General features: G+C 40.3%; 1 protein-coding gene across 1 annotated transcript; it reads left to right on the top strand.

Annotated features, from left to right (window-relative positions):
* Positions 1-2,010: 2,010 nt before the first annotated feature.
* On the top strand, positions 2,011-20,207 carry ptprna (protein tyrosine phosphatase receptor type Na; the record flags this gene model as incomplete). Its single annotated transcript, XM_083908967.1, has 24 exons — positions 2,011-2,086; positions 5,107-5,157; positions 8,624-8,734; positions 9,151-9,268; positions 9,392-9,539; positions 9,639-9,834; positions 9,920-10,072; positions 10,194-10,319; positions 10,408-10,442; positions 10,534-10,793; positions 11,562-11,648; positions 12,097-12,176; positions 12,277-12,341; positions 14,037-14,246; positions 15,411-15,677; positions 15,772-15,919; positions 16,297-16,370; positions 16,470-16,547; positions 17,010-17,129; positions 18,782-18,948; positions 19,567-19,620; positions 19,714-19,778; positions 19,967-20,040; positions 20,136-20,207. 24 exons carry the CDS (start codon positions 2,011-2,013, stop codon positions 20,205-20,207), a joined length of 2,835 nt encoding a protein of 944 aa, XP_083765093.1.
* Positions 20,208-20,921: the final 714 nt, after the last annotated feature.

Genomic DNA, 20,921 nt, shown 5'->3' with positions numbered 1-20,921 from the left:
ATTATGTCAATGAGTGTCCTCACTATGAATGCTGTGCAATCCTTTGTGTGTGTGCATATTTTTTGATTGCATACAATCGTGCAACGACAACTACAGACTCGATCTTTAACAAGGATCAACTCGAGCTCTGTAACATACAGTAATGTGCCTGAAATAGAGAACAGTGGACATTAACTCGAACCATGTGATTCACAAAGACACCAAAGGTCACTTCCTGTGTCAGTGACAGAATTCTGTCAGTCAAATCAGCAGTGATTCATTCCAAGAGGATGATGTGTAACTCAATATTCAGTCAAAATAAACTCTCAGGAGTGTCAACAATGTTAATAACCAGACACTCGGAGAGGCTGAGGATCACTGTGTGAATAAAGCTGAGCTATTGTGGTCTGCAACTGTCATCCTGCTCATATGTTAATTAAAATCAAAATGGTTGAGTCCAAAATCTCAAAAGACATTCATGAATTCATGAATCTGTGAATTCAAGGAATTCTGTGAATAAATCAATGTGTCGATCAAACGTAGTTAGAATTCATAATCACAGATGTCTGTATGTGCTGTAATCACTGTGAACTATACTGTTGTTATTGTCTATTTTATTTATTTCAAGCCGCTGCTTAGGGCCCCATGACCACTAGAGGGCCCCCTAAGATTGTGCACATTTTTAGATTTACAGACCTTAATATCATAATATTTTATTTATAAACCGTTTGGTTGTTATATTGATTCTCTGTGTCACCAGTAGGGGGAGTTGCTGAGTTTGCCAAATATTAATTGAAAGATTTTTCTGTAAGTTTGCAAATCAGGTGTCTGCTTCCATGCAACGAAAAGTTCTCACATTCAGTTTAACAAGAGTATTCGTATACGTGACAGAGTAGAATAAGCAGAATACCTTTAGTATAGTAGGTGTGTGAATTATCAATAATCATTATTATTGGCAGTAACAGAGGGCCCCAAAATCTAAATTTTGCTTAGGGCCCCGTGGAGGCTTGGGCCGGCCCTGATTAATATATACCGATTTTTAGAGAAGAAGCAACAACAAAAAAGTCATAAACGCCTTAAACATTATACATAAATAGCCAATACAAAAAACATCAAACCTGTCAGAGTATTATGTGATGTCTAAGAGTATAAGAGGCGTTTATTTAGTCCTGTGTTTCTCTCGATAAACATTGCTTAAATCACTTGTGAGGGGTTTTCTCGAGGATTTAAGACTATAATGTGTTTTTGATGAAGAATAATAGTCTCATTATTAATTGCTCGTGTCATGCAGCAGTGGATGCTCTCCGGTCAAAAGGTGGTTGATTGGTATAAACGAACACAAGAGGGCGCAATGGTGCAACTAAACTCTTTTGAAGAGGCTCATTTAAAGGAACCGTTTGTGCTTTTACTCATCATTGTATTATATTGTATTAAATTACGTTGTAGAAACAACAATATAAGCAACTTGAACATTAGATAAAGAAGGAATATAAGACTAGGACTGTTTTACCTGATTGTGCACACCTGCAGCTGCTATTTCACACGCTTTGTAGTGCACGCACGCACGCACGCGCGCGCGTTGATGAATATTAAGTGGATCACGTTTATGAATGGGTGGAATCCTTGAACCGGCGCGTGCACTCACTGACTCTGACGTAACTGCTGCAGGTTGCTTTTTTTTTTTTTTTTTTTTTCTCCATGTCTTCACATTGGACGTTATTTCCGCAGCTGTGCAGCCGTGAGTTCATACTACGTACGTCGCATACATGTGCACGGTCTGTCCCTCACTCCTCCTCCTCCTTCTCCTCCTCCTCCCTCCTTCGCTCCACCTTTTCACTGTGAGGAATTTCTTGCAAAGCATTTATTTATATTTACACCCGGGGCTGCTGGAGTGGTACGTGGGCTGCTGACGACGCGCGTGGACAACAAAATGGGGATTTAAAGAAGAGAAGGAGACCAAAGCAACGGTGACTCCGCGTCCTCCCGTGTCCTCCCCCTGCTGTGCCGCTGCTGTGAGGCTGGACCGAGATCATGCAACACCTTAAACCATGGAGAGCCCTGCTCCTCTTAGCCGCTCTGTGCCAACCAGGAAGATCAGAGAAATATGGTAAGATGGTGATGCCACTTTCACTCCTGTTAAAGCCCAGCAGGTAGTTTATCTGCTGTGACACACACACACACACCACTATAATATTCCTGCTCAGATGAGGGACATGTGTGTTTATTTTGTATTTTATTTAGAATATTGTGTGAGTTGTGTTGTGTGGAGAAAGTGCAGACATTGGCTGAACAGGTGAATATAGGAGCAGAGAGATGAGGGGATGCAAAGAGTGAGAAATCTTATTTCTGATCAGATCAGAGAACCATTTTGGCATTTTTGTCTTCCATTGTGCTTGACGTAATGTTATTATTTTTGACTTTATTTCCCTCTGGCACTTAACCTAGATGTTGAGAATGAATACAGACTAGACTGTGCTATACAATAGATAGTAACAAATAGTTATTAAATAATAATAATAAAAAACAATAAGTAAGGCTTCATTAAATTAAATATAATACCACAAACATGTGTAACTAATTTAAATGAACACATCAGGCTGATCTGAACACATATATTGTACTGTAGGTTGCATGAAGAGAGAAAAAAAAACGTGTTTAGTGATGCATTCACTGTGTTCTATTTCACTCCGCAGAAGAAATGGCTGTGACATTAGCAGCAGTGGCTGTGATGCTAATATTATTGACCATGGCAGCGATGACAGTGATTATTGTTATAGCTGGAGTCACTTTAAGGAAAGGTCTTGCAGGAGATTGATGCATTAAAGTGCAACGACTTGTAAATTAGCCACTGATGCAACAAGTGAATTGTTACACAGCCCATCGTTTTTTATTTGATTTGATTTTTTAAACATACAAAGGCCTGTCAGTCTGACAGAGACTTGAATGGATTCAGCGAGACTGTGACAGAGAATCAGCATCTGTTACTCGCTCCATAGGGTTTTTTTTTCTCTGATGTAAACACCAAAGAGTTATTTTTAAGACTCACAGACGGACTGTCACGCCCACAATTTTCCCTCCATCTGTGTATATATTTGGTCATTTATTTATTTAATGGTTTTTTTTTTTACGCATTTTTCTTTGGCTTCGTAACGTGGAAACACAGATGTGATTCATGTCACGGCTCAGAAGCCACTGCTCACTGTAGGAGGCGTGAACTGCATTTTCAAGGGAGAATAATATGATAGAGCTGATATATATTAGCTTAAACCTCTCTAGTCTATATATCAGACAATTAATTTAAATTGCTGGGGTTTCTTCACTAATTCCCCCCCCCCTGCAAAAAAAAGAAGAAAAACAATGTTTTTTTCTTTAGGAGTGGCATTAATAACAGTGGAAAATTCACAGTGACAACCCGATCTATAATGCGCTTGGGCTTTCAGCACCATGGACAGAAACCACTGTTGCTTCCTTCCTTTCTTCCATCCATCCATCCATCCATCCATAAAAGCCTTTCACACAAACATCCATCCATCTGTTCTTCTGGTTAGCCGTCGTCCACACACAGCGTGATGTTCACGTCTGCTGACATTTCTGCAGCGATGAGTTATTTCCCCAAGGCTTGAGTGTCTTGTTGCTGTTAGAAATGTGTATTTCTGCCAGTTTTCTGATTGAAAATTATTTCTACAAATAAAGTATATATATATGTATATATGTATATACATATTTATATATATATATATATATATATTTAATTTTGGTCTGTGAGAATATAATTACAATGCCTGGACTGGTCTCTTTTGAGTTTTACCATGTAATCTCTTAGAATCTGAACCCTTATCCTTTCCTTTATCTGAAAACAAGTGGAGTTTCAGTCAGACACACACTTCATTCAGTTCTCATGGTTGTAAGGCTTACATCCTCCTCAGTGTTGCATTTAAGAAACAGAATGCAAAGAAATAAGATTAATTATATATGTATAATATATATAAAACGCTGAAGTGGCTTTGTGATCTGGTTCTTTGTTTTGGAGCAGCAGAACCAGATGTCCTCTCTCCTGGACAATCAGCCAGCAGTGCTTAATGACGAGGACTGACATTTACTCACAATGCTGTGTGCAGTGAATGTCACCTCTCTCTACGAGCTCCCGTGTGCTGCAGTTGTTCGAGTCGCTATTGGCCGTGACCCAGTACAATAATGTCAGTGTGATGCTGTCCATAAAATGTGTGACAACAGGTGTCATGGATGGTGAATATATATATATATATATATATATATATATATTCATAAAGACAGAAGAAAAAAAATCAGTATGGTGTGGGCAAAACCGGCAGTGAGTAAGATATTGTTGAAATAACTTCACCTAAACAGGAAATAAGAAAAGCGTGAAAACGTCATGGTGAGTCACATGAAACACTGTTGATGCGTCACTTCATTGAAAAGGTAGAGAAAATATCGTGGTCCTCACTCTTTGTTCTCTATGCAGCTTTGTTCCAAGGTAAACAATCAGCGTTTCACCTGCTCTCGCTGGGATGTTTCCATAAAGCATATTTGTGTTCATAAAGAACCTAAACACAGACAATAACTTTATTATATTCTTCTTTTTTTATGTTCAACATTTGTCTGCATTCTGACATGAGAGAGCCTACAGACAGATCTATCCATGTTTATTCAGCTGGGGGTTTTTTTTTTACCTCAAATCTATCGCCAACCATCTGCTCTAATTCCCACATTACTTTACAAGGCCTTATTTACTTGCCCCAAAATAAAATAAATAAATAAATAACTTTGTGAAGGGAAATTTAGTAAATGAATTTAACATAGAGAGTTTGTTTAGCATTTAGTTGTTTTTTTTACCATGTCTTGTCAGGACCAAAGTTCTAAAGAGGTTCTAGTTTTGGGATAATGAGAATTACATTTCATTATTATTATTGTTATTTTATTTAAATATAGATAGTGTGAAGGTTTTGGTTGAAGCGGTGCAGTGCATTTGTCGCAAACTACTCAGAGTAAGCCACGGTGAAGCCAACTTTGTTGTGTTTTTGTTGAGTAACCATAGGAATCGCTGAAGGATGTTACTCTGTGTACCTGCCAGAAAATCTCTCTGTTTTTTTTCTGTTTCTCACACAGGTTGCCTATTTGAGAGGAAACTGTGCACGAGGGATCAGTTTTGCACGGATGGTGAGAACAACACACACACACACACACACACACAAAGATCTCTCTCCCACACCTGCCCCTCTCTCTTTCCACCTCTTTATCTAAGCCCTGCCCCCCTTCTCCACTGTCTCCGTGGCAACACTGACATCACAGTGAGGTCGGCACCCCCACAGTTGTTGTGCAAATTCAATGATGAGTCACCGAAACACACTTACGCACTTCGACGCGGAGATTGCTCTTACGCACACACAGGCATCCGACAGAATACAAAAAAGACAGAGCGTATACGGGGGCTCAGTGTGTGCACGTCTGTGCATCAGAGTGCAGAGCGCAGGAGAATAATATTCGATTATGGCGACTGATTGGTTGTAATTTCTCTGGCTGTGTCTTTGGCTTTGTGTCTCTTCCAGAATGCCAAAAAACATGAAACATTAAACAAGGCATTACCTATCTACCTATGTAGCTAATGTTCTCCTGCTGTGTAAATCTCACATAGATAATATCAACATGCTTTAGTTGTAAGTCTCAGCTTTTGTTAATGTTCTGAAAACCTTCCAAATGCAAATTAAATACAACATAATGTAATGTTGATTTTGATTAAATTAGTGGTGTGAGGGTGTTCTTCTGTTGTCATTACTCCACCTTTTTTGAAAAGCGATTGCTTACAGGAGTCAAACGCGAGGATCAATATCAATTTCATCTCCCCGTGCTTTGAGTGATGCTGAGACAGATTCATTAAAGGAGGCATAGGGCATCTGTTAAATAAGAGATCATGAATCATTAAAGTCGAATTGAATGGGCAAAGTAATGTGCGCGATTCCTGCTTTGTTTTTCTGACAGAAAATGTGAGTATTGATGTGCTGTATGACTGCTGTATATACGTGCGGGTGGTTGTGAGACTGACCTTTATCTAACCGACTGTACTCGGCGCTCATTGTCTGCAGCCTCCACACACTCAATAAACTCCATATTTATATGTTTGGTTGCACGGCACTTGTGCAGATATACGTCAGTCCACGTTTATGATGCATGGAACAACACAGTCTGTTACTCCGTGTTAACAACAATAAGGTCAGACATTGTCACCTGAGTTCCGTGCACAAAGAGGTGTAGCATCCTGAACTTGATGCCCTATTGCTCCTTAATGTGCTGATTTCAGAATTCAGTGTCATCAGGCAAGGAAGTCTTATAACCTTTGCTTCATAGCTATTATTAGCATTTTTTTTTTCTAATGAGTATTAAGTGAGGAGGAAAGGTCATATTTCACATAGAGTTCCATTGTTTGGGTTGCTTCAATGAGGCATCAATGAAATAAAGAATATTTGAATATAAAGAGCAACATTTATCCCTAGAGTGGCTGCCTGACTTCATAATAATAATAAACTGTATTTGTATAGCACCTTTCATACAAGGATTGCAGCTCAAAGTGCTTCACAATAAAAGCACAACACAGGGCGGAAGGAAAAGAAGAAGTCTAAAGTCAAAAAGCCTGTTTTAAATTTGAAATAAAACAAAAGATGCAAAAAGGATGGTAGCAAAACAGTAAAATACAACACAGGGTGGATTCAAATAGGAAAAGGCTATAGTGTCAAGAGGTTAAAACCCTGTTTTGACTTTAAAATAAACTAAAAATGCAAATAAAACACAGCACAGGGTGGAATTAAAAGGAGCTAGTTGAAGGTTAGAGTAAAAAGATAAGGTTTAATATGCTGATAAGGAAAATTCCCCTGTTGCTTGTCTGTGTACTAAGGGTTTACTGGCAGAAATGACTACTGATAAGTTGCACACATACAATTGCTTAACAAATAGTCAACAATTGTTTGTTTTTTTGCTTTAGAATAAGAAATGTTTCTGTACCTTAAGCGAGGGCCTTGCTTTACAGAAGCCTCCATCTCCACCATGATTCTGCCACAGCCTGAAAATACAAAATACCAAAGCGTGTGATTAGAATTTTAAAGAAGAAGAAGCTTAGTAAACAAAGAAGAGCAACATCCTTTCTGGTACATGAAGGCTTCTGTAGTTTCTTTACACGCTTAAAAAGATCATCTATATCACAGCAAAAATTACATCTACAGAAATAACTCAAGCTCCAGGAATAATCATAATCCAATCATCAAACAAATGTATCTTCCACTCCTACTCCTTCTTTTCTTCTCATTGCATGGAATTCTACTTCACTCAGAATCAACTATCATCATTTAAACAATGTTGTTTCAGCATCTTCATCTTTAGTTGGTAGTTGTGTTACTTGTCAACCTGAAGTTTGTCACATTTACCATTTTGCACAACCGAATTGCTTTGGGATAAAAGTGAAAACCTGTGTCTTTTACCTTTGAGTAACAAATAAGCTGTGGTTTCGATAGAAACAAACACATTAAGTCTCAATAAAACATATGTCACCATCTCACTCTGGCGTATTGCGTCTGTATGAGATTAAGCAGGTGTAGTGAAAGACTGTGGTGACTCATCACTGCACCAGATAATAGTCTGCTCCACTTATTCTTTTATTTCATTTTTAGGGCGTGAGGATCTGAATCTAGTCTTTGTCAAAATGTTCATCTTAACTCAATCATCAGATTCATGAGAATTTTCCTTTTGCACTGTGAAGTGTCAGATTTGAATAACCTACAGTACATCTTTTGTCTCAGTGTCATTGTGCCGTGTATGTAGTTTGTATCTGGCAGAAAATTAGACGCATGTAATTACATAAAGGAGGAACAATATAAAAAAAATTAAATAAAAATATGAGCAAAAGCTTTTTACCATGATCTGTTGCCATGGCGGTGACTGCAATTTGGAAAAAACTATTTCAGATGTTAACTGGTTATAAGACACAGGCGCTCTGGTCGTCAGAAGGACTGTGACAAGCAGTCAGTGTGTGGACGACTTCAAAGCTACTGTATGACTCACAGCCGTGGGCTCACGTCGTGTGGGCCACCATAAGAAGCAGAGGTTATTATAGAAATACCGCATCTCTAGGTTTTACGTCACCGAGGCCATCTGTGTTTGAGTGTATACAGTTTCATTGAAGACGCCAGATTTGATGTTTGTTGTCCACACGATTTGCCGGTCTGAAAGGGGATTTTCTTTGCGTGTTTCTTCGTAATGAAATCATGACGCAAGTATGAGGTAGAGTGTGTAGGGACTTATATGAAAACCACACCCAGAAAAAGACACCCGAGATCATTATCACATTTTAAAATGGGGTTTTGAAAAAAATCAGTATCAGTATCAGTAAGTATCAACAGAATGAGAGACCATTGGAAAACTTTAAATTAAATGTGAAGTTAATAATGTTTATTAAGCTGAATGAAAGAATGATTTCTTCATTTTTTTTTCAATTTTGTTTTAAATTTCGATAGACGATAGTGTGTTTTATCAGTGTAAAAATTTGTTTTTTTCTGGCTGTGAAAAAGGTCTTTTTGTGTCCCTTGTTTTGTCTGTAAAGTGGAACGTGACCATGAATGTTGTGTCTGTTTTATTCAAGATGGACTGTTCGGTCAGTGCCACAGCTCAAAGCAGAACCTGGTCCGGTACCAGGTGTCAGTTCCTGTTCTGAAAAGGATGCAGGAAGTCCTCAAACAGCTCATGCTACAAGGTAAGACTGAAGTTAAATATCACAGATATCATCATTAACTAATTAGCATTTATGTAAACCATGAAATGAATTCCCCACAGTAAAAATGTCAATGAATTTGTGTGGAATTTAGGTGACTCATTTTATACCATTTTGTATTAAAACCATGTTTTGCATCCTTTTTTCTACCTAATTATTTGGTCATGAACCAAAGTTCCGTACAGTCATAGTAAAGACAATTTGTCCATTGTTCTGACATGAATTCTAACAATTCATGGATGCTTTATGAAGACAAACGAATTCATTAATAATGTAGATACTTGAACACAACTCCTATTAGGAACAGAATAGATGTGGCTGCTTCTCTGCTTCTGTGGCCTTTTTGTAATTGCTGTGTGTCTGTGTGTGTGTCTGTGCGTGTGTGTGTGTGTGTGTAGGGCTATCATGGCAGGATGACATCACCCAGTATATATTATCAAAGGAACTGAAGAGAGTTCCCCATACGAGCACCACCGCAAAGCCAAACCCCTCCTCCTCTTCTTCTCATTCACCTCAGTAAGTTCCCTCGAGTCACCACATTTACTTTAAACCCAATCCTGTTTTGTTTTTCATTTACTCATTCCTATGCATCTGCCTTTATCCTAACCTTGTGTCCTATGATTATTTCCTGGTTGCTAGGTCTAAACAGCACATCCCCAGTTACCACAACCCAAAGTCAGGGTCTGCATCTCCTGGTGGCAACTATGTGGACTACATGATTGTCGAGCCTCCTCAGTCCCAGTTGCGCATGCAGACAGCATCCATGGACCCATACGCATACCACCAGGTTGGCCAAATGTATACCACAACGAAGCAGCGCTCGCAACAGAACTGTAGGATCTGTAGTGAGTCACTGTGAAATGCCTCTCCCATCTCCCACGTACAGCATAGGTACCAAGATGAAGTCGAGAGATCTCTCATGGGGGCAGCAGGAAACTACGCCCGACCCTCTTCAAGGTCCCAGGCCAATCAGAGAGAGCGAGAGCACGACAGGCAACTGCTACAGGAAGCTGTGTCTCTCTACCTTGCATCTGCGCAGCCTTCACATCGCCACAGAGGGGCTACTTCCATGGCTCCTGCAGGTAAGAGACCCAAAAGGGAACTTTATACATATATATATGTATGTGGTAACAAAAAATTAATCTTTGTTCCATTATCTTTCATTAGGTCTGCCTTACTACGAGGACGTGGAGCTAGAGATTCCAGTGGACTATGTGGAAGACTACACTTTAGAGGAGAGACTCGGCACTGCAGGCAGACAGCACGCGCCGCAGAACAAGAAGGTTCTTCAAGACTTAAGCTCTCCGTCTGGAAACAGTGGTGAGGAAAGGAATTGAACCCACTCGTACTGACAAAAAGAGGAGAATTATTCAACACTAGCTTCACTCTATGACTGCACAGATTTTCCAATATGGAGCTAAAAGTGTTCTCCTGCGTTTAGATGGTTTGCTCCAGCGGATGTCAGGAGTCTTGCAGAGGTACGGAGTTAATCCCAGAGAGCTCAGTCAAGAGCAGCTCTACAAGCTAGCGCTGATTCTACAGCTGCTGCAGGCCCAAGACAAAACAGGTACAAACCCTGCAAGATATTAAGTTGAGTTGATGATGTAAATTCATACTGTGGTAGTTGTCTAAAACGTTGTCTTTGTCTCAAACAGATTCGATTGAGAAAGACCTCTTAACCCTCAAAGAGGTACGTCCGCATCTATTACTAGCAGTGATAACAACTTATACTCAGGTGGGATAGTTTTAAACAACAAGTCTTGTGTCATTTCCACCCTTAGATGCAGATGGTTAAAACAGACAACGTGCCAAATAAGCTGCAGAGACCCGCTCCAGTTCACATCCCCCCTGGTGCCTCACCCGCACCCTCCTCTGCCTCAGTCCCAGTTAGTCCTTCAGCGAGGAGCACGACCCCCTCTGTGTCCCAGCGTCCTCAGGCTGCTCCAGGCGCAGATGGACAAGGCTTGAAGGAGCATGAGCCACCGCTGGTTGGGGGCATGGGAGCCAAGGAGGAGTACGGCTACATTGTCACCAACCAGAGGTCAGCACTCGTGCAAGTTAACGATATCATCGCTGTTGTTTGTTGTAAACTTTTCAAACTTTTCTTTGAAAAATCCTTTCTTTGAATCCTCAACGGGGCGACGGTAGGTCAGTGGTAGAGTGAGTCGTCTTTCAACTCGAAGGTTGTGGGTTAGATTACTACTAGTCTGCTTTAACTGGTGTCCGCGCTCATATGTGCTGAATTTAGAGCTGAAACAATTAATCCATTATTAAATTAATCGTCAACTATCTTCATAATTGATTAATCGGTTTGAAGCTTTTTTTCATGATTAAAACAAGATTTCTGATTGTTTGAGCTTCTTAAATGTGAATATTTTCTTTGTTTCTTTGCTCCACTTAACAAAAAAAAAATCATTAAAACTGAATCACTTTTGGTTGGTGGACAAAACAAGACATTCGAGAACATCATCATTTCCAGGTTTGACAAACACTGATCAACGTGTTTTTTTACACGTTACGAAAATAATCGTTAGTTGCAACTATAGCTGAATTGATCATTTATTTTCCTCAAAATGGGAGCAGAATTTACAAATTTGACGGCATTTGCTATTTGTAAAATTTATAAATGAAATGAAATGTTGGCTCATTTTTGCATAATAATTCCATTCAAACGGACTTCTGCCCCCTGGTGGGTAACCTGCCGTTCTACTTCCTGGGCTTTGCTTTTCAAACTGGAAAACTGTGTCTATTTTTATGTCCAGTCTTAACATGGTAAATAACATGGAGGCCGGTGTCTTGTCTTCCTCAGTCCTCTGAGTTTGTATGACGGAGTGAAGCTGCTGGAACTGCTGGCTGATAAGATCCACCTGACGATCAGCAGCTTCATCAACATCAGGTAACACCACCGCCAACACCGACAGCTGTCGTTTTGAATCAAGTAAACACTATTAGCATTAGCTCAGCATGAATAAATATTGAATTTGTCATTTATAACGCATGAATACTCATTAGTGTGCAGTTTATAAACACAGTTATAAATGTTGTACTCATGTGCTGAAGTGTTGGCATGTACTGAGCGACTGCTGGACACAGAGAGAGAGGTGAGAGAGCAGTCCCGTGCAAGCCAATCAAAGAGCTTGTTTGATGGAGGCGGATGCTGATTGGCTGCTTGAGTACAGCAGCTATTTGGACACTGTTCTGATCAGCTGATGTGATGAGTAAAACATTTAGAACTGTGTTTATAAACTACATACTAATTAGTCTCCATGCGTAACTAATGCTAATAGTGTGTATTCTAAATTGTTAACTACCGTGTCGGTAGCTAAGCATGTGTATGTTTCCAGTGTGGTGGGTCCTGCGCTGACATTCCGTGTCCGCCAGAATGAGCACAACATGACGGCAGCAGAGGTGGCTGCTAAAGCTGGTGAGGCTCAAAGACACACACACACGGGCAATTTTGTCATTGTCATTTAGTTGCCCCCTAAAATTCTATACTTTTTTCCACTCGTGTCCAAACTCAACAGTATCAGAGAAGACCTTCCTGGAGTCACAGACTGGCCTGAAGATTGTACAGACAGGAGTGGGAGAGGTACTCGCTATACACGTACACAATTTCCTTTGTATCCTCTCCTATCAGTAGCATATGGAGCGGTTGTCAAGGCAACAGAGATATAATCACCCCGCTGTATTCTTTATACCGTTTTCCACTTTACTGGACAGATAACCAGATTTCGTAGTGCCAAATGAGACACACTCATTACACATTTTTTGGGTTTGAATTTTCGTGTGTGGGTGTTTCGTCTGTTTTTGTAAACCCTACGCGAATGTGCGCCACCCAGGGATGATGTGATCAGGGGAAAGATGACATCATGTGACATCTAGCATTTCACCTGTTGCCATGGTGTTTTATCTCCTACACCCCCCCACCCCCCCCCCTACTGCTGTGGCTTCCTGATCCCAGGTGCCATGGCAACAGCCACAGGTGTCATTCACCTCATTATTTCCTCTGATTCACACTGCCTGGTTTCAGGCTTCTGATTTGCCTGCGTCTTGCATAATGCTGCGCTACGAAACGCAAATTGATAAATAATGAATATTAAAAGTAACTCTCAGATCTATTGATGTCAGGGCTGCAAAAGTAATACTGCAATTATCTAGCCATTACATTAATGGTGTGTGTGTGTGTTCTTGTATTTGTTACGTCTTTCTGTTGTAAGTTTAGGGCTAGAATTTTAATTGTGGTGAGGTTAAGGGTTAGGGTTAGGTTAAAAGGTTATGGTGAGAAGGTTGTTGTATGCTGTCCAAATGAATGGAAGTCAATGCAGTGTCTTGCACACAGCCGGTGTGTGCGTAGATGAAGCTGTGTTCGTGCGTCAACCAAAGTACATCCAATACAGTACATAGGATATAGAAAATGTATAAATTAGTAGACTACTCTGATAGTGAAGAAAAAGGGTCCATACATGTACATGGTGATGACAACCTGAGAAAAACATAATCCATCCATCCATTATCTACCGCTTTATCCTACACCGGAGGGTCACAGGGGGGTGCTGTGCCCATCCCAGCTCGCTAGAGAAAAGCATAATATAAATAAAATATTATACCATCAAAAACAACACTTTTAATTCCAAGACTTAATTTAATTTCTAATCAAGAAGAACATGTAAACCCAAGTGTTTTCAAATCCTGTGGTTTTCCATGGTATATGAAAAGACAATAAGGCAATCAGAGATGGCGGACTTCACCCCATTCAAGCAACAAGCCTCTGGCGCCCTGTGCTGGTCATAGTGGCAAGGGCAGTAAGTGTGGAAACACAAAAACTGCCAAAAACAATGACAAAAACAAATCCTTGTGCATTAATAATAATTGTATTGAATATATGAATGTAAATAATAATTACTCTTGTTTCATCTTGGTCTGCTTTATTAATGTGAAGTGAAGAGGAGTGAGGTGTCTGTAAAGGTGGAAACATGTGACTGTAACGTCTTATTCTGTTGGGCATTTCAAGCCCAAGATGCACAGTGACACTCTGGGTTAAATTTAAAGTTGACGCATGTCAAATGTGCAGTGGCTCATTAATCTCCACCAATCAGGAAGGTAGAGGGGAGCATTTCAAGCGCTGCGAGCTAAACTCCAGCCACTCGCTGACCTTACTGTCATGTACACATGCAGAGAAACAACTTTGTCGTTCTAATGAAATGAGTGACCTTTAGATCTCAGTGGTGGCCTTGCCTCTAATAATCTCTTTTCTTTGTGTGTGTGTTCACCTTTTTTTCCCCAGAGGACAGATGCACGGGGTCTCCCTCAGGTAACCAGGGTTTCCCAGGGTTCCAGTGGGACAGTGATCACCCTTGTTTCCATGGCAGTAGTTGGAGGTCTGCTGGTAGTAGCCATGGTCGTAGCTTGTCTGAGACACTATGCTCATCAAGTGGCCAATGGCAAGCTCGGCCTGGGGCCAGAGGGAGGAGCAGAAACACACTTTGACTACCAGGTGTGGCAACACAAACACATTCGAAATACATATACTGTATATATAACATGTGCTATTTTAATAGGCAATACACTGCGTACTATTTGTATTTTCTTTTAACGTGGTTATCTAAACAAAACACCTAAAGATGAGGAAAACAAGTTGATATAATTGTTGTGTTTTTTGTTTTGTTTTCTCCCGTACTATGTAATGTATTTGTAGTAAATGTAGAACTTTTCAATTCAAAAATGATTTTTAGTAGTAGTAATCATAACATTAGTATTAGCATTAGCATTAGCATTGCAAGTCATGTGGCTTGACTCAAATCTGATTTACAGTAAGTCGCAAATATTAGGACCTGAGACTTGGTTGACTAACGTAAAAGACTCGACTTGACTTAGACTTGAGTAAAATGACTTGAAATGACTTGATTTGTAAATCTAATATTTACATTTTCTCAAATATTGTGTGTTAACGTCACAATTTGTTTTTGAAACACCAAAAACATTGGGGGTAAGACAGGAAGTGAGTTGGTTGCCATTTTAATGTCAGTATACTTTACATTTTAGGCTCTGTAGCGTTGTTTATTTTCATTTTATTTATGTTAATTATATTTTTTTAAATAAACAATTCAGTTGTATGGGAGAATGAAGCAGTTCTTACATTGTATGGGAACTACAGTATTTCTGTTAGATAAAACTCAAGCTTTTTAGCATATTTAAATGTGAAATATCTGGGAAATCATCTTCATTATTCATATGACTTGCTTGATATTTGCAAGAATGACTTAGGACTTACTTGAGACTTGGAGGTTAAGACTTGAGACTTGCAAATGTGTGACTTCCTTCCATCTCTGGAAAAACGAAGTGACCACAACATTTTCAGAAGTTAATTCTATTGCTCAAAAAATCGAGCTGTTCAGCAGTTTGAGAGTAAACACATGTTGCCCCCATCTGCCCCTGTACGTCCGCTCTATACACACAAACTCTCCCTCAGTCAGGTCTGATAGTATTGCTTGACAAAGCTTGTTTTAAGATTCAGAATGGGAACAGGCACAGCAGTGACCACATGGTTATATGAACTGTTATTAGTTTCCTTTTCTCTCCTGTCCTAAACTAAAACTGATGTTCACGTTCATTTCAAATTAACAAATCTTGTTTTTTCTTTCCCTCACCGTCCATACAGGAGCTGTGTCGGCAGCACATGGCCTCCAAATCCTCCTTGTGCCGCCAGGATTGTGTGGGTGGGGGGAGCAGCAGCATGGCGGGGGCTGCCATTGTCTCGGGCGCCGGCGGTCGGCGGGGCACGGACACGTCGCGCGTAAGCAGCGTCTCCTCCCAGTTCAGCGACGGTCCTCAGCACAGCCCGTCCTCGACCCACAGCTCTACCCCGTCCTGGAGCGAAGAACCTGCCCAGTCCAACATGGACATTTCCACTGGTCACATGATACTGGTGAGTGAGTCTGCATGGATAAAATATGAACTTTGAAAAATCAATTACACTTGATGAGCAGTTTGTAATATCTTGCATGCTTCTACCCTCGCAGGCTTATATGGAGGATCACCTGCGTAACAAGGACCGTCTTCAGAAGGAGTGGGAAGCGCTCTGCTCCTACCAGGCTGAGCCCAGTTCAGTTGCCGTGGCTCAAGTCCCAGGCAACATGGACAAAAACAGACATGCTGAATATCTCCCCTGTAAGTGCATCAATTATCCTTCACTTATCAATAACCATGTGTCACATAAGCTGAAATGTATGACCAGTTACACAAACCTGAATACACTCTTAGAGATAACCCTTAAAAACCCTTTATTCAAGAAAGGGGTTTTTAAGGGTTCTCTGGATCAAAATGGTTCTTACTGGAACCATTAGTGTTACCAAGAACCCTTGAAAAACCCTTTCTTCGGGAAAGGGTTTTTCAGAAGCAAATGGTTCCAGGTAGAACCTCAGCCCTTGTAGAAGGACCCTTTTTTTGGAACCCTTATTTCTAAGAGTGTACCAAAGCACAACATATGAACATAAGCTATCCTTATGCTTTGTTTTAACTCACTCAACATGTGTTTCCTCTTCTAGACGATCACTCTCGAGTGAAGCTGAAGACTGAAGTAAATCCAAATAAACAAGATTACATCAACGCAAGCAGCATTGTAAGAAATGATCGTAGTCATTTTGTTAAAAAGGTTAATGATCCACTATGAAGGGTTTACATTGATAAGTTAACACACTACCTTTTTTCTAACCAACAGTTTGATCATGACCCTCGCCAACCAGCTTATATTGCTACACAAGGACCTCTGCCCCACACTGTCACTGATTTCTGGCAGGTTAGTGCAGCTTCTCCTCCACTCTGCTTTTCTTTGTTATTCTTGTCTATGTTTTAGATCATCTTTGCTGTCAGCAACAAATAGGTCATTTGGCCAATCAGTCCATCTAGAGCAGTGTTTTAAAACATGATTTGTTACTTGCTTGTCACCTCGTGGACCACTAGGGGTCATTCACGTACCACCAGTGGTTCGCAGACCACACTTTGAGAAAGGCTGATCGAGAGCATTGTTTCCCAAACTTTTCATATGGAGACCCACTTTTTAAAGATGTCAAACTATAATAACCAAATACACAATTGTGACAAGAGAAAATGTGTGTAAGATTTAAGCAATATATTTAATTTATTTTTATTTATTTAATATGATTTAATCATTCTATAGTGAAATAAAAATGTAAATAAATGTATTAGGCGATGCAAATGTTACAGATTTACCACAATGTTGGCTCTATCCACTGTGCAGATGGTGTGGGAGAACGGCTGCACAGTGATCGTGATGATGGCAGCTCTGGTGGAGGACGGAGAGAAGCAGTGCGAGCGATACTGGCCTGATGAGGGCTCGTCACTGTACCACATCTATGAGGTTCTTTTTCACGTTGTGACTCACTATATCAGGGGTGTCAAACTCATTTTCACTGAGGGCCACATCAGCATAATGGTTACCCTCAAAGGGCCAGATAACTGTCACACAGAATAAATATAACCAAATATAATGTAAACTAAAGGGAACTAGTCCAAGTAAGTAACATATTGCTAAATAACTTTCTGTTTTTATTACCTATTCAAGTTACAAATATTATGCATTATAGATGTAACCCGGTCTGCAATGGTGTTTCGCCATGCATTGTGGGAAATGTAGTTTATGGTCAACGCAGGCCTTAAAGCAGCATAGACCTATTTTAACACAGATTTTTAAGACCAATTAATCACTCGCGGGCCACATAAAGTGACGTGGTGGGCCACATCTGGCCCCCGGGCCTTGAGTTTGACACATATGCACTATAGCTTTCAGTTCACATAAACTGTAGCATGTGTTACAACCGGGCCCAGGGGAAAACCTGTTTGTAAAAAAGAACGAGGAGCCTCCCAAAAAACCATTAGCAACACATATTGCAAATATTTTAAATCTATATTAAAAAAAGCAGCATCCTCAGAAAGAAGACCTTCACCACTTGTGTTTTACATCATTTGCTGCCCAAGTGATCTGGCATTTGCATTACTGAGCATCGGCTAACATTAGAACTGGTGTTAAGGGAGCCCTGTAGGAGACTGTTTTAAATGGGATCACCACGCCATCAAGTACCTAAGATGCAAAGGACAAACTTCACGAAGTATGAAATAGGAGGCTACTAATGTTTCCCCCTCACATATAATCACAGTGTACTGTACTAAAGACTAAGGGCAACACCACCTTTGTTTGAAATGTGGCCTCATATATGAGCAATCGATTCATGAAAAAAAAAAATTAAGTTTCCATTTTGAAAAACCACAAAAAACACCAGTTTGTGTTATTTGTGTAGTTTATTTTTGTAAATCCTGGGAGAAAAAGGCAGCTGGCCTTGTTTTGAATGAATAAATGTTAACTTTTGCCTCAAGTTTGCCTTTGTGTGATCACATTATCACATTATCTTATACAAACTGTATTGTTTTGATGCCATAATTTGCCTTAACACACAAGTTTTGAATCGAGAATCGTTTGAGTTGAGAATCGTATGAATCACATTGGTTGAATCGAGAATCGATTTTGAATTGAATCCTGACCCTAAGAATCAGAATCGAATCATGAGCCACACAAAGATCACACACATCCCTATTAATTAGGGTTCCACTCCAGGTTTAAGAGACAGAGAGTGGTGCTATTGATCAAGTGTGAGGCTACGTCAGACTAAATACTTGATACCTTAACCTGAAGAAGCTGTCTTTTTTTAGCATACATGCTTCTTGTATTTTCTGGATGTGTTCCAATAAGGTTATTGCGAAATAATGACACTGTATGGTCGTAATAACATTGCTAAATCAACAAATCTAATGGTGGCCTCAGACTTCTTCACAGTACTGTTTTTGGTGAAATGTAATAAATGCACAATAGGATGACACATCATAGGGATAATGAGTGCACACCTCACTGCAATTAAAGCTGCTGCCTTACATAAAGTGATTATTTGTCTATTATGAACATTTTTTTTTATTTGTTTTTAACAATCTGCCACCTCCTTCCTTTCCTCCCTTCGCCAGGTGAACCTGGTGTCAGAGCACATCTGGTGTAAGGACTTCCTGGTGCGTAGCTTTTACCTGAAGAACGTCCAGACTCAGGAGACCAGGACTGTGACGCAGTTTCACCTGTTGAGCTGGCCAGCTGACGACATCCCCACCTCCACACGACCACTGCTCGACTTCCGCAGGTAAGAGACTGCACAGCTGAACACACACACACAGAGACACATATTGACGTCAGCTGGTAACACAAAACTGAGTAGTCAGGATGCTGAGGGTAAAACAGTAACTCAATGGTTGAATCCTCCTGATCATCTTTAATCTCTTCCATCACTTTTTTGTTTGATTTCCAGCTTCTCTCTCATGTTGCGCTGCTATTAAAGATCCTTATCCATTACCTCAGCGTTCTCCCTCTCTCTCTCTCCTCGAGTGCAGGTCCTTAGATTTGTATTTTAACATCTCCCAGTGTCATTTTTGTGGTTTGCAGCTAGTACTCTGGCTCCAGTTGCATAGTCACAAAAATGAGCATTGGCAGGTGTGACTGGCTACTGCATGAGGGACAGTGAATCTGTGGCTTTCTCCTCAATTATCCTCCCGTTTTTTTCCCACACCTTGCTGTTCTTCGGTCTCTTGCAGCTGCTACTCTCCCGTTGTCCTAATTTGTCTTTCCATTTGTCATCCTTCCTACTTTATCATATGCCACATTTATCACACATTTGTGTCTTTTTACTTCCCCACCATTACCCGATACAGCTGGATGTATTTAGTGGCACATGGTTTCCTCTATTTTTCCCCTTGCTTTTCAGGAAGGTGAATAAATGCTACAGGGGACGTTCTTGCCCAATCATCGTACACTGCAGGTAAATGAAGAGACTCTGACAGACTAGAGAATTTGCAGAAACAGACAAAATGTGGGCTGTTTGGAGAGTCTTATGCGTCTTTCAATCTCACAGTGACGGCACTAGCAGAACCGGCACATACATCCTCATTGACATGGTGTTGAACCGCATGGCCAAAGGTGAGACACTCATTTAAACACATGATGAACCTGATCAATATACATGTTGCTTTTGAGAACATGCCATTTATTAGAACGTTAAAGATGATCCAAGGTGAACAAAAGTCATTTCTTTCTATCACTAAGACAGATATACTGTAAGACATCTCAAAAAGTATGGCAGTGACTCTTGTTCCTGTTGTCATTAGGTGTGAAGGAGATCGACATCGCAGCCACATTGGAGCATATTAGAGACCAGAGACCTGGCTTGGTCCACACCAAGGTAACATCTATATTCCTTGCTTTCCTTTTTGTCTTGTGAAAAGTCTCTCTCTCTCTTTGTCTTATCTGTGGGTTTTTTTGCTCCTTTCTTCTCAGGACCAGTTTGAATTTGCGCTGACAGCCGTAGCCGAGGAAGTGAATGCCATCCTAAAAGCCCTGCCCCAGTGAGGTGCAGCAACTGAGGACATGAACACTAAAGACAACACACTCCATGGGACACGCCGGTCCAACCCAGTCATATACCTTCTGGCCATTACTGTAAATAAGAATTTGCGCTAACACACTTGTTTTCAGCATGCAGTATTTTACCATTAACTCACTGTCTGGGGTTTTAAACCTTCTGGAGCATGCATTTAATAACGTGGATGTACAGATGAGAAGATACAAGGGTTTTTTTTTTAACATCATAGCACAAATTTGAGTCTTCAACTCTATAAAATGTCAACGTTATTCGACAACCAGGCCATCACATATGAATTCCAAGGAAAAGGAATGTACACGTCACACATTCAGAGACTATGTTTGACTGTAACAACGTGAAATTGGGAGCGTTAACATCCTCGATCCGTCTTACTGCCATTTGGTTCCTCACAATAAGCTCAAATGGTTCTGCTCTAGTTATCTCAATACCGATTAACTGAGTGTGGTGTTTACATGTCCACCAGAATACTGTACACTGCTGTCTAATGTGTGCCAGCAAGTTTTTTTGTTTTTTTTTTATTAGTGAGGCTCGTCTTTGCCTTGACATATTTGATTGTTTACACACGCGCGCTCTCTAAGTGATTTGTTCGGACTCCTTTATCGTTCTCTTTCGTCTGATTCAGTGTACGTCCTTGTGATATATGAAAATAATTCATCCAGATGAGTGTGTTTATTTCATGT

This window comes from Microchirus variegatus (assembly GCF_963457635.1).
Source record: "Microchirus variegatus genome assembly, chromosome: 22".
NCBI classification, from domain to species: domain Eukaryota; kingdom Metazoa; phylum Chordata; class Actinopteri; order Pleuronectiformes; family Soleidae; genus Microchirus; species Microchirus variegatus.
The sequence above is the reverse complement of the archived record's forward strand: the minus strand, read 5'-3'. Positions and strand labels throughout refer to the sequence as shown.